Source organism: Biomphalaria glabrata, chromosome 3 (genome assembly GCF_947242115.1).
Source record: "Biomphalaria glabrata chromosome 3, xgBioGlab47.1, whole genome shotgun sequence".
In the NCBI taxonomy this organism is placed as follows: domain Eukaryota; kingdom Metazoa; phylum Mollusca; class Gastropoda; family Planorbidae; genus Biomphalaria; species Biomphalaria glabrata.
This window is the reverse complement of record NC_074713.1, coordinates 27,300,298-27,315,969: the sequence shown is the minus strand read 5'-3', so window position 1 is coordinate 27,315,969 and position 15,672 is coordinate 27,300,298. Positions and strand designations below refer to the sequence as shown.

At 37.5% G+C, this 15,672-nt stretch overlaps 1 protein-coding gene across 8 annotated transcripts in view; it reads right to left on the bottom strand.

Annotated features, from left to right (window-relative positions):
- Positions 1–1,255: 1,255 nt before the first annotated feature.
- Positions 1,256–15,672, bottom strand: part of LOC106056956 (homeobox protein Meis1-like) — a 336,165-nt gene continuing 321,748 nt past the window's right edge. For all 8 annotated transcript variants that reach the window (XM_056024290.1, XM_056024287.1, XM_056024293.1 and 5 more), the window contains 2 exons: positions 7,422–7,591; positions 1,256–7,113 (listed from right to left, as the gene is read on the bottom strand). In XM_056024290.1, the coding sequence (XP_055880265.1) occupies positions 6,791–7,113; positions 7,422–7,591 (493 nt within the window). In that variant the 3' untranslated portion in view covers positions 1,256–6,790. The remainder of the gene's footprint in view (positions 7,114–7,421; positions 7,592–15,672) is intronic.

Sequence of the window (15,672 nt, the reverse complement as noted above, 5' to 3'; positions counted from 1 at the left end):
TGAAGGTTCCGCTAGAACTCAATGACTAGCTTTAAATCAAGACTCTTCTGTTCAAAATGAAGGTTCCGCTAGAACTCAATGACTAGCTTTAAATCAAGACTCTTCTGTTCAAAATGAAGGTTCCGCTAGAACTCAATGGCTAGCTTTAAATCAAAAGACTCTTCTGTTAAAAATGAAGGTTCCGCTAGAACACAATGGCTAGCTTGAAATCAAAAGACTCTTCTGTTCAAAATGAAGGTTCCGCTAGAACTCAATGGCTAGCTTTAAATCAAGACTCTTCTGTTCAAAATGACTACTATAAAAATTCCTAGATCTCTAGTGGAAATAGTGAAAACATGCTCTGAAATTTTCCTGTGAGGATTTGGACTTCACTCTAGATCTAACAATCACATACGATGTTGAGCTGTCAGACTGTCAGACATAATATTTCACGTTTTTCTAAAAAGTCATATATTTAAAAAAAAATGATTGACAAGAAATTTTAGCTTCATTTTGTTATATATGGATCGGTAATATGGAAATTGTACTTAGATTCTTAAAAATGAAGATCTTTTGTTTCCTTTGGGGTCAGGAAGAAGATTCCATGCTTTCAGTAGGGTGAAGGATTCCTTAACGTCCATTGTGCTTTTCGATGTCAAACTGCAATAGATCTAGTAGGTAGTACCTCGTTGGTCAGACTTTTCAGCTTGCAAACTCTTCATGTGTGAGTAGACACGAATCTCGAAAACGGCTCTAACGATTTCACTAGAAAGTAGACAATATGCGTGTATCTTTGGGTAAAGAATGACTAGCTTATTAGCCACACTGGGGAAACTCAGATTTGACTATTATGATGTTTTTTTTTAAATATTGTGATCTGATAATTCAATTTGGTTTGAAACTCAAGACATTAGGCCTCTTGCACATACGTCAGCGGGTATTTCCCTAAAGTAGTTAAACAAGCAAATTATCTAGATCCTTTTTAGAAAAAAAAAAAGCTTATCTTACAGCTCTATTTCTCTAGAATGTAGTAGTTGTTTTTTTTTTAATTCCTGTTTTGTTTTTGTTATATATAATAAATCCTAATTTTTTCATTAGTTAATAATAGAAAAATGATCTCTCTTCCAAAGGTTGGTCATCTGTATAAAGAAGGACCTGTCTTTAAAAAAATAAAAACACACACTTGTATGTGTTACTTCTGACTTGTAGGTCTCTGTAACAGAGTGTGTAAAAAGAAGAGAGAAAACAAACGAGACAAAACACGTGAAGCGATGTGTCCATGTAATAGTATGTCTTTTATTGGACTGGAATCAAACATTTACCCAAACAGAAAAATAAGGGGAAATAACAACGCAAAGCAGAAACGTTCAAAAATCTGGCAGATGTCATCAATCGATTGCCAAAAAACAAAAAAACTAACTTTTACAACATTATGGCTTTCTAAAAAAAAAAAAAAAAAATTAAAAACAGACTAAACACGTGTCAACATGTTTCTTGTATTTTTATTGTTGATTTAATTTTAGAACTCATTATGAAACAAAAAAAAAAAATCCATACACCCAAATATTAGAACACTAAGGTTTTTTTAAACAATCAATCAAAAGTCATGATTAGAAGAATGACACTGGTGGACAATACATCATTCATCAAATTTTGTCAAAACATTGGAAATAACAATAATAATAATAATTATTATTATTATGATAATAATAGCTTCATAATATAAAACAATCAACCGTCAAACCTTTTGGTTTTGACAACATTTTTCCTATCAATTTTATTTCACATTTTTGGTTACAACTTCTGTCCTGGCATACAAACAATGACAAACAAAGAAACAAACACAGCTATGTACACTGCTGCTAGGTTGCGATCAGTGATAAGTGTTCACTTTTGTACTGAAACTTTTCAAAGACAATACTACAAGAATAGGGCTTCAAAATGCTAAACTAGTTAACCCATTCCAGCCTGATTCTTTCATTTGTAACAGACCTACTTTACCCCCACCCCTTTGTTTTAACCTTCACATTAGTTGAAAACATATAAATCAGGCTATAGCTTTCACTATAACAGGAGACTATGTAGCCTAGATCATTCACTTCATCTATATACATTTTTATTTTGGAAAAATACAAAACAAAAATTTTCATTAGAGAAGAGATTATCTAAATTTTCATTTCAATTTCATCATTTATTGAATAAAATCAGGAACAAAAAGATTTTTTAATGTTTTTTTTTTAAATATATTTTATTCATTAGCACCTCAACCAAATGAAATTTAAAAAAATATGAAAAGAAAAAAAATGAAACAAGCATATAGGTCGCTATCTGCACATATTAAACTTTGACGTATGATTTCGACACTGAATTAACAAAACAAGAAGGACAGTCAAAGCTCGTTACATTCAAATCAGGAATTTGGACGCTGGTAAATTGTATATTTGATACTTTACAAGCCGGTATATTAAATTGCTATTAAATATTGAAGTTAAAAAATATTCTGAATCACTGAAATTCTACAATTTGATGTAATATAAAGGTTTCAATGGCAACGAGTTGCCATTTGGGTGTTTACTTTTAACCCTATCTTACAATGGCTGTAACTTCAGTCGTTGACTTAAAAAAACTTCTTCTATTATAATTAATTTGTTTTGATTCGTTAATCTGTACTTAATTGTGTGAAGAGCTAAATGTATTCTATAGCTAGTAATATCAGTTTTAAAATAGGTCATGACTATGTAAATAAATATCTTTCATTAAGATATCCAGCGAAATGCTTCAATAGGTTTAAGTCTAAACTTGGGCCTAGACTCGGGCTCTATCTCTCTATTATTCGAACTATAGCTTATTTTAAGCTCTGGTTATAGGAGGGGGGGGGGAAGCTATCTCTACCTCGTGAAAATCATCAGAACGAGATTTGACTGTAGGAGTATATAACGTCTTGAATATAATTAACAAAACACATCTGGAAATGACACATTGACACAACCTGGCTTGCACATACAGATAATAGTAAATAATGACCAACAGAATCAAATGTATTTTTGTTGCGTGTCTGTCTAACGCCATCCATATAAATATATGTATATTTCTGAAAGTTATCATGAAAACAAAGAAGAATTTTGTTTTTATGTTGTTGTTTTTCTTGTCGATACATGCATTAGAAAACAAAACCGAAAAGAAAACGGGCTAAAAATAGTCAATATAAACAATCCAAACATGAACATGAAAGGTGCTAAACGGACTGTATATCACGCATATACATACATAATGAGAATAGAATAATGACATAATCTTTGGTACCTTCATAAGTATTTTATAGTCATATTTATAAGTCATCATGATGATAATTAATAATTAATATAATTATAGTATAACACGTTTTTTTTCTTCATTGTAATACATATAAATCTATGTACACATATTTATAGAAGTCGAATGCAAAGCAAAATAATTTTTTAAAAATTGGAAACTGAAAAAAAAAATGAATGTTAATAAAAAAGGTGGGGAGGGGGGGTCTACAGGGAAAAAAATGAATACTACTATGAGCTCAGGAGAGCCAGATAAATCTTGATGGGGCTGGGGGTGAGAGATTCGGGGTCAGATCTTGACGGTTTGAATTTACATTGACTCTTGAGCCTTCTATACACAAGCGATTTAAATATAGAGTTGATATATATTGTAACTGAGCTCAGGAGGACAGAAACACTGACCAGTCATTCGGTTCATCCCAACAACGCAAGCGCCTAGACACAGCGTAAAGATACACCTATGGTCTATAGTGTAAAGATACACCTATGGTCTATGGCATAAAGATACACCTAAGGTCTAAACATACACTGCAGCTTTAGCGTTAAAAAAAGATCAACAATTCCTCATTGTCTGGCCGCCTAGCGTGCTTATATTCTTCTCTATTTAAAAATAAATATTTCTAGTCCTGTTTTAGATAAGATGGTTGACCCCCAAAGTCAGTCTGACAGTGACAAAACTCGCTCAGATGTGTAGAAAAGTGAGCTGTGTCAAAGGCCATACAATCTGATAACCTTATAAACTAATTTTTTTTTCAATTTTTAAAAATCCTTTACTATTTTAATTTACAATTTAGTTACATATATCAATAATATGTAACCAAGCTACTCCCATTTAATTATAGATATATAATTATAGATATTAACTTTCATGTTACAATAACTTTGACATCATTGTCGGACCAAAGAAATCATTGAAACATAGGTCTAGTTTAAAAGTCAACATTTGTACATGCACACTCTTTGGTCAAGTTAATTTCTGACACATTTGAAGTGCCGCACATGTTTCATAATTAATGTTTGATAAATATATATTTTTAAGCCTGATCAGTTGGAGAAACAAGAAGTCTGGAATGCATTTTATGTATATTTTATTTTTTCGTTTAGTAATAGCTTTACAAAAAAAATTTACACATGCACTAAAAGTGTATGGTAGCCTACATGGGTCATTAATGTAATTTCAGCAAAAATTAATAAATTTAGCTTTAGTTTATTAATGTTGTTATTTTAACTCATTTGTTATTCATTAATTATTAATTAAAAGTGTACTTTTAACTGCCTATAATATAAAGTTATTGTAGTAAAGTAACAAATGTGGAACATAATTGACTTCTTTGGTATAATTTAAAAAAAATTAAAACAATGTATAATAATTAGATGTTTTAAAGTAAGTTGGCATCATTATTTTGTTGATATTTTCTTGTTATTTAATAAAAAGTAAATACTTTCCTCAAAATTATCATGTCTTAAATAATAAAGGTAATAATTTTACCAATGAAAGAACTAATATTGTCCTTAAGAAAGCTTATTGTTGGCTAGAATTTAAGACATGTTACTTTTTCAAAAAATACATTGAAATAAAATAGTATCAGATCATTTAAAGTTCTAGATAGAGCCGAAATATGTTGTTTATTGTTTATATATATATTTTTTTTTTGAGGCATTAGTTGTATTTCAAAGTATTGATAAAAAAAATAATTAAAAAGCGACCAATATTTCTTTAAAATCTGTCTTGATTTCAGCTTTGATCTTATAGTCGTATTACGATAACTGTAACCCCCGATACAATGTGCCTAATCTAACAGAACAAAATCATCCATAGATCTTCTATAAAAAAAAATATACATTTTTGACTAGTTTTTTGTATCTCTCGTCTTTTGGTGTCAACAAATTATATACGTTAAAAAACATAATATACAAAACGAGGGGTCATTCACATATGAGGTCCCTACCACTTAAGACTATACTCATGCTGACTCCATGAATAATCAACCAATTCGTGTTTTTTTAAAATATACTTTTATATGACTCTCTTTTTTTTTGGGAGGCGTGTCTTTTCAGTGTCAATAATGAGCACACACACTCGAGCCATCTTTTAAACATAGACATTATTCATTAAGTTGAAAACCAGGAACAAAACGCACGGCCACAAGTACTCAAAGAACTGAATGTAGTCTTTTAAATGGCGGAGACAACATCACAAAACTAATGTGAGATATTGTCTGTCTTTAAACCATTGGTCGCATCCATTATGTGCATTCTAATATATCTTAAAGTGTTCAGTCTCATTTTCTGAACAAGTTACAAACTATAAATAGACTCAGCCAAGGAAAACAAATGTTTTGAAATCGTGACTTCCTCTTTGCTTTTGAAATAGATGACTTGCTTCTTTTTTTTTTAATGAAATTTTCAACGTTCAAAACATTGTGTCGAAAGTTTGAAATGTGTTTCATCTTAGAGGTGTCACTTTGTAGAAATCACACTTTCTGTAAGTGAGAAAGTTTTCATCTTTGTTTGAGTAGCCAGGCAATATGAAGTAGCAATGAATATAGTCTCATGTTTGCAATTATAGTAACTATTATAATGTTAAACATTAGTCAGTACATCCAAGATAATCGATAATCAATTAATCATCCATTCATCGAATGGGCAATGTTAATTTCTTTCCATCTTCACTAGAGAAACCAACTCAGATCACACATGGGACAATATGACCCATAAATGACTGCGTGAGGGGAGGTCATGGAGTTGACATGAAAAAGTGAGTAATTTTTCCTTAGGTGGCAGCGGTTACTTCTTCCGGGTCAAGAGACCAGCACATTCTGCCGTGGATGGTTGTTCTCCACTTCAACGTCATTGTATGGTACTTATACCATTAGAATAGGGGGAAATAATCTGAATCGTTACACGAGACTTCAAGACATACACACTCAATCACTTTATGTAATTATCTGATTGTTTCCACACAGCGAACTGGACCAATATCGAGAACCAGATTCTAAAAGCAACCTTATTTTGATGACGCCATCACGTAGATAATTCAATCTGTTTTAAAGTAGAGTAATCGTCTGAAGAGCTACAAATCATCTCGATTTTAATGAGATATAAATAAAGCTGAATCTTCATGGACTGTGTCACTCTCCTAATACCTCCGCTGGTAAACGCGGTTCAAAAAGACCCATTCAAATGGGGCCGAGTAGTTGGCAGACGTGACTTTGAAGGTATTACATAATGCCGTTTCATCGTAACATCTTCCAGAAGATTTGGGTTGAGCAGAAGACACAATATTTCATAAACAAATGCCCGCCTTCGCATCACGAAATGAGCGGGGGAAAAAACAATAACTTCATTCACTAAAGGAATATAATGTATCATCATGGAGAAATAATTTCATAATTTTTGGTTATCAAAATGGCGAATTTTTTTTTTTGTTTTGTTTCAAAGTATGAGTCAGGAACAAAATGGCGTCTACTATCGTCTGCAAAGGTCTAGGCAGACCCTCATTATCCAGCGTGAATATCTTGTATGTGACCACCCATCCCTTCCATGTGCAGGGGCGGGCTTTGTGCTGAGGCCATGCCATGGTGGGCCATGCCCGGGTTCCCGTGGCCCATCATCATGTGATGGGGATGGCCAGGTATAAGCATGGCCTGCGAGTGAACGGGAGGCGAGAACTGGGCCATCTGAGCGTATGATGAGGCGGGGGGCGGGTACATGTCGGACCGGTGCATCCCTTGCATGCCCAACATGTCGTATCTTTGGGAAGTGTCCAGATGAGAGTAGCCGGCTTTCATTGGGTCGTAGAGGTCATGGCCACCTTGAAGGGCTGGACACAAAAAAGAGAAACACTTTGTTAATATACTGAAGACAGACAAACACAACAAACACAATAGATCTTTAGTTCTTTACATTCCAATTCTTTCTCACCCTCACTCTCTCTTTCTCTCTATCTCAGTTTCTTCTCCCACTCTTCCTATTGTTCTCTTCCCTCTTCATTTCTTTACCTCCCCTCTCTTCCCTCTCTTTCTCTCAGCTATCTGCATTATAGTGTCATAAAACACAGACTAGGTAAAGGTGTACAAATCCCACGAATGAACCCATTTCTGTTTAAAAGAAGAAGTAACATTGAATTACCCCATCGATCTTTGAAGATGTAGTCGCTGTGGGCGCCCATTTGCATGTGCTGATTGTCAAAGTAGCCCATGCTGGCAGCGTCCGGGTTATAGGCTGCGTGAGCCCCAGGTCCGGCCCTGTTGGACTGGTCAATCATGGGCTGCACTATTCGCCTTCGAGCGTTGATAAACCTGAAAGTGGAGGGAAGAAGGAACTAGTGAAAATAGTTGTGATAATGAATATATAACAAGAACAGAAAAGTGTGTGTGCTTGAATTGTTTGAGTGTTTGTTTAAAGTCAGGGGCGTATCTGACAAGAAGGAAAAGGAATTTTAAAAATATTCGTGTTAAACAACGCTTATACAATAAAACATTCGTACAAAGAACTCTCAAGAAAACTTCATAGTCCAGAAATAGATAAAATAAGCTAATGTTAGTTACTAGCTGAAAGAAACTAATGTTGGCCCAGAAAATAGATGTGGCGGATGGTCACTACGTTCTTCTCGAAAACAAATAATTATATTATTATTATTATAATAGCTTTTATATAGCGCTACTTTCATGCTTATAGCATGGTCAGAGCGCTTTTGGTCCAATCTCATTTGTGGACCAGTGGGGGGGGGGGGGGGGGGGTTATCTAGGAGTTGGTTTTCCGTGCTGCCTTTAGGCGCTCAGTAAACACAACTCTACCCTTGTCGGGTGTCGAACCTCTAGGTAGTCAAGCCAAGTCAAATTCAAGCACACTTGACCTCTCGACCACGCTTCTAAGACTAAGACTGCTTTATTGATCCTTAAGGAAATTTGTTGTGATTACAAAGACTCTTTTCTCATATCTACTAGATCCGTCCTGTGTACCTGCTATAGTATCTACTAGATCCGTCCTGTGTACCTGCTATAGTATCTACTAGATCCGTCCTGTGTACCTGCTATAGTATCTACTAGATCCGTCCTGTGTACCTGCTATAGTATTTACTAGATCCGTCCTATGTACCTGCTATAGTATCTACTAGATCCGTCCTGTGTACCTGCTATAGTATCTACTAGATCCGTCCTATGTACCTGCTATAGTATCTACTAGATCCGTCCTATGTACCTGCTATAGTATCTACTAGATCCGTCCTATGTACCTGCTATAGTATCTACTAGATCCGTCCTGTGTACCTGCTATAGTATCTACTAGATCCGTCCTATGTACCTGCTATAGTATCTACTAGATCCGTCCTATGTACCTGCTATAGTATCTACTAGATCCGTCCTATGTACCTGCTATAGTATCTACTAGATCCGTCCTGTGTACCTGCTATAGTATCTACTAGATCCGTCCTATGTACCTGCTATAGTATCTACTAGATCCGTCCTGTGTACCTGCTATAGTATCTACTAGATCCGTCCTATGTACCTGCTATAGTATCTACTAGATCCGTCCTGTGTACCTGCTATAGTATCTACTAGATCCGTCCTGTGTACCTGCTATAGTATCTACTAGATCCGTCCTATGTACCTGCTATAGTATCTACTAGATCCGTCCTATGTACCTGCTATAGTATCTACTAGATCCGTCCTGCGTACCTGCTATAGTATCTACTAGATCCGTCCTATGTACCTGCTATAGTATCTACTAGATCCGTCCTGTGTACCTGCTATAGTATCTACTAGATCCGTCCTGTGTACCTGCTATAGTATCTACTAGATCCGTCCTGCGTACCTGCTATAGTATCTACTAGATCCGTCCTATGTACCTGCTATAGTATCTACTAGATCCGTCCTGTGTACCTGCTATAGTATCTACTAGATCCGTCCTGTGTACCTGCTATAGTATCTACTAGATCCGTCCTATGTACCTGCTATAGTATCTACTAGATCCGTCCTGTGTACCTGCTATAGTATCTACTAGATCCGTCCTGTGTACCTGCTATAGTATCTACTAGATCCGTCCTATGTACCTGCTATAGTATCTACTAGATCCGTCCTATGTACCTGCTATAGTATCTACTAGATCCGTCCTATGTACCTGCTATAGTATCTACTAGATCCGTCCTATGTACCTGCTATAGTATCTACTAGATCCGTCCTATGTACCTGCTATAGTATCTACTAGATCCGTCCTGTGTACCTGCTATAGTATCTACTAGATCCGTCCTATGTACCTGCTATAGTATCTACTAGATCCGTCCTATGTACCTGCTATAGTATCTACTAGATCCGTCCTGTGTACCTGCTATAGTATCTACTAGATCCGTCCTGTGTACCTGCTATAGTATCTACTAGATCCGTCCTATGTACCTGCTATAGTATCTACTAGATCCGTCCTATGTACCTGCTATAGTATCTACTAGATCCGTCCTATGTACCTGCTATAGTATCTACTAGATCCGTCCTATGTACCTGCTATAGTATCTACTAGATCCGTCCTGTGTACCTGCTATAGTATCTACTAGATCCGTCCTATGTACCTGCTATAGTATCTACTAGATCCGTCCTGTGTACCTGCTATAGTATCTACTAGATCCGTCCTGTGTACCTGCTATAGTATCTACTAGATCCGTCCTATGTACCTGCTATAGTATCTACTAGATCCGTCCTATGTACCTGCTATAGTATCTACTAGATCCGTCCTGTGTACCTGCTATAGTATCTACTAGATCCGTCCTGTGTACCTGCTATAGTATCTACTAGATCCGTCCTATGTACCTGCTATAGTATCTACTAGATCCGTCCTATGTACCTGCTATAGTATCTACTAGATCCGTCCTATGTACCTGCTATAGTATCTACTAGATCCGTCCTGTGTACCTGCTATAGTATCTACTAGATCCGTCCTATGTACCTGCTATAGTATCTACTAGATCCGTCCTATGTACCTGCTATAGTATCTACTAGATCCGTCCTGTGTACCTGCTATAGTATCTACTAGATCCGTCCTGTGTACCTGCTATAGTATCTACTAGATCCGTCCTGTGTACCTGCTATAGTATCTACTAGATCCGTCCTGTGTACCTGCTATAGTATCTACTAGATCCGTCCTATGTACCTGCTATAGTATCTACTAGATCCGTCCTGTGTACCTGCTATAGTATCTACTAGATCCGTCCTATGTACCTGCTATAGTATCTACTAGATCCGTCCTGTGTACCTGCTATAGTATCTACTAGATCCGTCCTGTGTACCTGCTATAGTATCTACTAGATCCGTCCTGTGTACCTGCTATAGTATCTACTAGATCCGTCCTGTGTACCTGCTATAGTATCTACTAGATCCGTCCTGTGTACCTGCTATAGTATCTACTAGATCCGTCCTATGTACCTGCTATAGTATCTACTAGATCCGTCCTATGTACCCGCTATAGTATCTACTAGATCCGTCCTGTGTACCTGCTATAGTATCTACTAGATCCGTCCTGTGTACCTGCTATAGTATCTACTAGATCCGTCCTATGTACCCGCTATAGTATCTACTAGATCCGTCCTGTGTACCTGCTATAGTATCTACTAGATCCGTCCTATGTACCTGCTATAGTATCTACTAGATCCGTCCTATGTACCCGCTATAGTATCTACTAGATCCGTCCTATGTACCTGCTATAGTATCTACTAGATCCGTCCTGTGTACCTGCTATAGTATCTACTAGATCCGTCCTATGTACCCGCTATTCTATAACTTCTGACTAAGTTAATTGTCGTTCACTAAACTCACTATACACTCTGAATTACAATGGTTCTAGACAATGGTTCTAGTCAATGGTTCTAGTCAATGGTTCTAGTCTACAACAATATTGCATGTTAATCTAATTAAAGTCAAGTGAGAGAGAGAGAGTCCCACTCGTTACAATTTTGGGGTTATGTCTTGGTTTTTTTTTTTTTTTGTGGGGGGGGGGGGGGAGGGAAATGATAGCGAAAGATATAGTTCAGGCGGTTGGAAAAGAAAAAGGGACTCAAGCGGGAAGGGGGGGGGGTGTAGATTGCAAACGACTAAAGACTGCAATGGGTTTATTATGTCTGAATGAAAGGACAGTCAAAGTGATGAATTGTGTCCTCAGAGCGAGCCCTGGCACCAGAGAATGAGGGAAACAACCAAAAAAAAAAAATGCATGGCAAACTGGAGGAATTATAAGGAGTAAAGGGTCTGAATCTCCAGGGAGGCGGCCGATGCGGTTGGCAAAGAGGAAGGGAAGGATAATGAGAAAGAGCGGAGGCTCTCTGGAATAAAAGAAAAGTCGTTGGTGCATCAGCCTGAAAGCGTGACTCCATTCTGCCGGTGAATACGGAAAATAATCACACCCTTTTTCCCCCCTCCTTCCTCCCTGGTGAGAAGAGACCAAAAATTTAATCTAGAAAGCGACGAAAAGGACAAAATTAGCTAAGGAAGGGAGAATATTTTTTGGTCGTGTGGCCACCTCCAGCCCCCCCCCCCCTTTTTTTTCTTCTTTTATATTTGCGTGTGTGTGTCAGTGTGAGACTATCGTCCAGAACATGATCAATGGGCAAGGGGTCTAGGAAAGATCAGATCCCTGGATGATTGTGACGAGACGGAGCCGTCTGATTGGAACCTCGTCTCATTACAGTGTCCCACGACATATTGGCTCCCTTCTTTAACCGAGGACAACCACGCGGTGATCAAAGAAGGGTTGTTTTTTTTTTTGCAGGAAAAGGGTTTGGGGAGGAGAGTAGGACATGGGGGGGGGGGGGAAGAGAAGGTGCCAGAAATTTGCTTTTTTTTTTTTTATTTCTCTTCAATGCAATCATCCTGACGCTAACGATAGGAACTAATAGAGAAACACGCCGTTAGCTAATTAAATTGTTTTTTTGTTTTTCTTGTTTATTTGTGTGTTCTGGTCTGAGCCTAAATGAAGAAACTACACATTTCAATGGCTGGGAATGTGAACACCTAATGTGTTGGTTTTGTTTTTCTGTCTGCAAACAAACTTACATCAAACCGGAAGCTAAACAATCATTAGCACAGGGGCAGACACATTATCACGTGATATTTATTGTTGGTTGAGGTTTCAACTTTGCCCACGAATTGTCATAGCGTCAACATTTAGAATACAACTGAAAGCAATGAACACAAAAGGTTTTCTCGGGATTCGAGTGTTGGGATCAAGTTGTAGTCCTTTTCTTCTTCTTCTGCTTTCGTTGTCAGCTCCACTATGTACTAATCAGTGACGCCGCTGGTACTAATCCACGTGTACATCATAAACAGGCCTACCCAATAATGCTGCCTTATTTTTGAATAGAACAGGGGCGTAGTAACAATAGCGCGAAGGGGGTTCATTGCCACCTGGCTAATTACTAATAGGGGCCCACAGTGACCATTGAAAAGTAGTTTATCACTTTTAAGAACTACAAGCATTGAGTATCATCACACTATTTTTTTAAACATCCCATTGGCGTAGTAAGAATTTGGGGCCCGGGGGCATGTCCTCTTTAGGGGCCCCTACATTTTGAGATTCGACATCATGACATGAGATAATGTACCTAATGTGTTGAATATATGCAACATGGTCACTAATTTATAACAACAGGAGAAGAAATACAACATGGCATTGAATTAATATTTAATGTAAAGAAAATTTTGGGACACTCCTTTGGGGTCCCGTCACCCCAGATACGTCACAAAAAACATGCATTTATTGAAATTTGTTGTTTGTTTGTTTGTTAATGTATTGATACATGATGACTTGAACTATATTTTTTTGACACAATGAGGGACCACTGCCATATTCTTCAACCCGAGACCACTGCCATATTCTTGAACCCGGAACCACTGGTACCTTGCTACCACAAGAGTAATTATGACAGTTTTCAGCATTCAGTATAAATACATCGCTTTCCAGCGAACATTAAAAAAAACAACACACTTTTAGAAGGGAACTTGGAACAACCAGTGTGTAGTTCTGGTCGAAACGTTCGGAAAATAAAACATAAGATTGGTTGGAATAGGGCTTTTTACATTTCTGTTCTCTCAGAGCCCTATGCTTCTCATCTTTCTGCCAACCCAAATCCCACAAATCCTGTCTCCTCGGTGTCACCACCTTTCAGCTAACCACAGCATTTTCAGTGTGCCGGTTAGCAGACGACATCGTATCGAGTTACCTCACTAACTGCCACTGTGACACGTTACAAGCAGAGCAGTCGTCTGCCAAAGAACTTTTCAAAACCATTTCTATTTCAGCGCTGGTCCGTGACTAGACCAAGTTTCTACACATGGATTAGATTTGATCATCAACTCCATACTAAACAGAGAGCTAGAATCATCGCCCAAGAATTGAATGGATGCACGGGAAATAACTCTCGAAAATCGCGTTCTCTTACCAAAAATGTATACGCGCCATCTCAGACAGTTTTATAAGGATTATTGGTTTGATTTTGCTTTGTTTAAACTTAAGTAGTTTAGTTTTGTTTTTCTGCCAATGTTTTGTTAAATGATTGCTCTGTCATGAAGAAGTCCCCATGATTTTAGTTGAGGGGAACAAGTAGTTTACGAGATATGGACACACCTTTCATGTGGTATAACATGACCAGGCCAATGCCATGTTATTGAAGGACAGCATGATCCTTATCTCGGCCTGGCTGCAATGGAGCTCGCAAAATGAAAGCTGCACAACTCCATGGTGTAACGGTGGCATGGATCGTATTGATACAGACCGCTAGTAATGTCATGTTGTCCCAGTAACCAAGAAATGTTTTGGACATAATTTTTCCTTATTTTATCTAGTGTTGCCTCTTCTATTCTCTAGTCCACAATCGCGTGGATAACAAAGGGAGAAGACTGAAAGAGGAGTAAGTATCTATCTCTGCAATCTAAACTCTCTGCCAGAATAGATGCTCTCCCCCTTTACCTAATCCTGGCAAGAGTTACGTCTATTGCTTTTGTTTTTATTTTGTACAGAGGAGATACAGAACCCCAAAGGAAGAGGGGGTACGATAAAGAAAGGGAAGGGGTGGGGTCTACGGAATGTAAGTGTACTTTTTTCTACTCCACCCCCCCCCCCTAAGAAAAAAAAACACATTAAGGGAAGCTAGTCAGCATTAATCTCAGGGCGGCTCGGATTCCTGTTTGCTACATACCCAGTTTCTTTCTTTAAAAAAAAAAAAGCTTTTAAATTGTTTTTTTCCCCAAACCCGTTGGATCTGGTTTCCGCGCAGTTAATTAAAATGAAGATAAAGAATATAAATAGGAAATAGTGTAGTCTTCTAGCTCAAACTTTTTTTTTCTTTCAATGTACCCCTTTAGCTCAATGTACCCCTTTAGCTCAATGTACCCCTTTAGCTCAATGCACCCACCCTCTCTATTCTGTCTTGTCTTATATTAAGGATGAATAGATAATGGGGAAAACGGATCTATGGTGAAACTAAGAGTGTGTGTGTGTGTGTGTGTGTGTGGAGCAGGAGGAGGGGGGGGAAACAAGGATGTGAAATATAATACATGATAATTACGTCATTAACACCAAGGCCGGTTTTAAGGTTAGCATTTTGACGAGTTTGATTTGATCAATGATATCTCCACCACCCTAAGCTGCGTGCTTTATTATGGACTATTAGCTTGTTATTTGTTTTGTCTCTGAGAAGGCGGGTGGAAACTGAACAAGAGTACATTCAAAGCGCATGTCTTTGTAAACGTATCCGAGGTTTAGAAATAAAATGATATTTGTAATGGATGGAATCTCAAGTGACACTCTTGTTTCTTGGTGTCTCGGGATAGAATTTAGTTCGTTTTTTTTTAATTTGTTTATCTTGATGTAGTGATGTGTTGGTTTGTTGATGTGTTGGTTTGTTGATGTGTTGGTGTGATGATGTGTTGGTCTGTTGACGTATTGGTCTGTGGATGTGTTGGTCTGTTGATGTGTTGGTCTGTTGAGATATTAATGTGTTGCAAGAGTAACGTCTATTAATTGATTTATTTTTAACCGTTAAATGAAATTCTCACGTCTCCGTTAGTACTTGCAAATCAGACTTCGAGTAGAAAGTGGTGTAACCTAGTCTTCAGAAATATTGACAGCCCTAACCTGCGTCTATTTAGTCTCTATAGTTTGGTACCGACTAAGTTTGAGAACCTCTACATTGGTGTGAAGAGCCGTGGTATGGCCACATCATCCAAGAGTTCATTGCCATAATAAAGAATCTTGCCTGGCATGTCGTTTGTGGACTTACTAAAGCGACGGACAATACTTCGTAATAATAAATCCTTCATAGAGATAGTTCAATGTGTGTGGCCCGCGGAACAGATTTTGTCTACTTCTTTAGTTCAAATTTTCCTTCTAAATAATTGTCTTA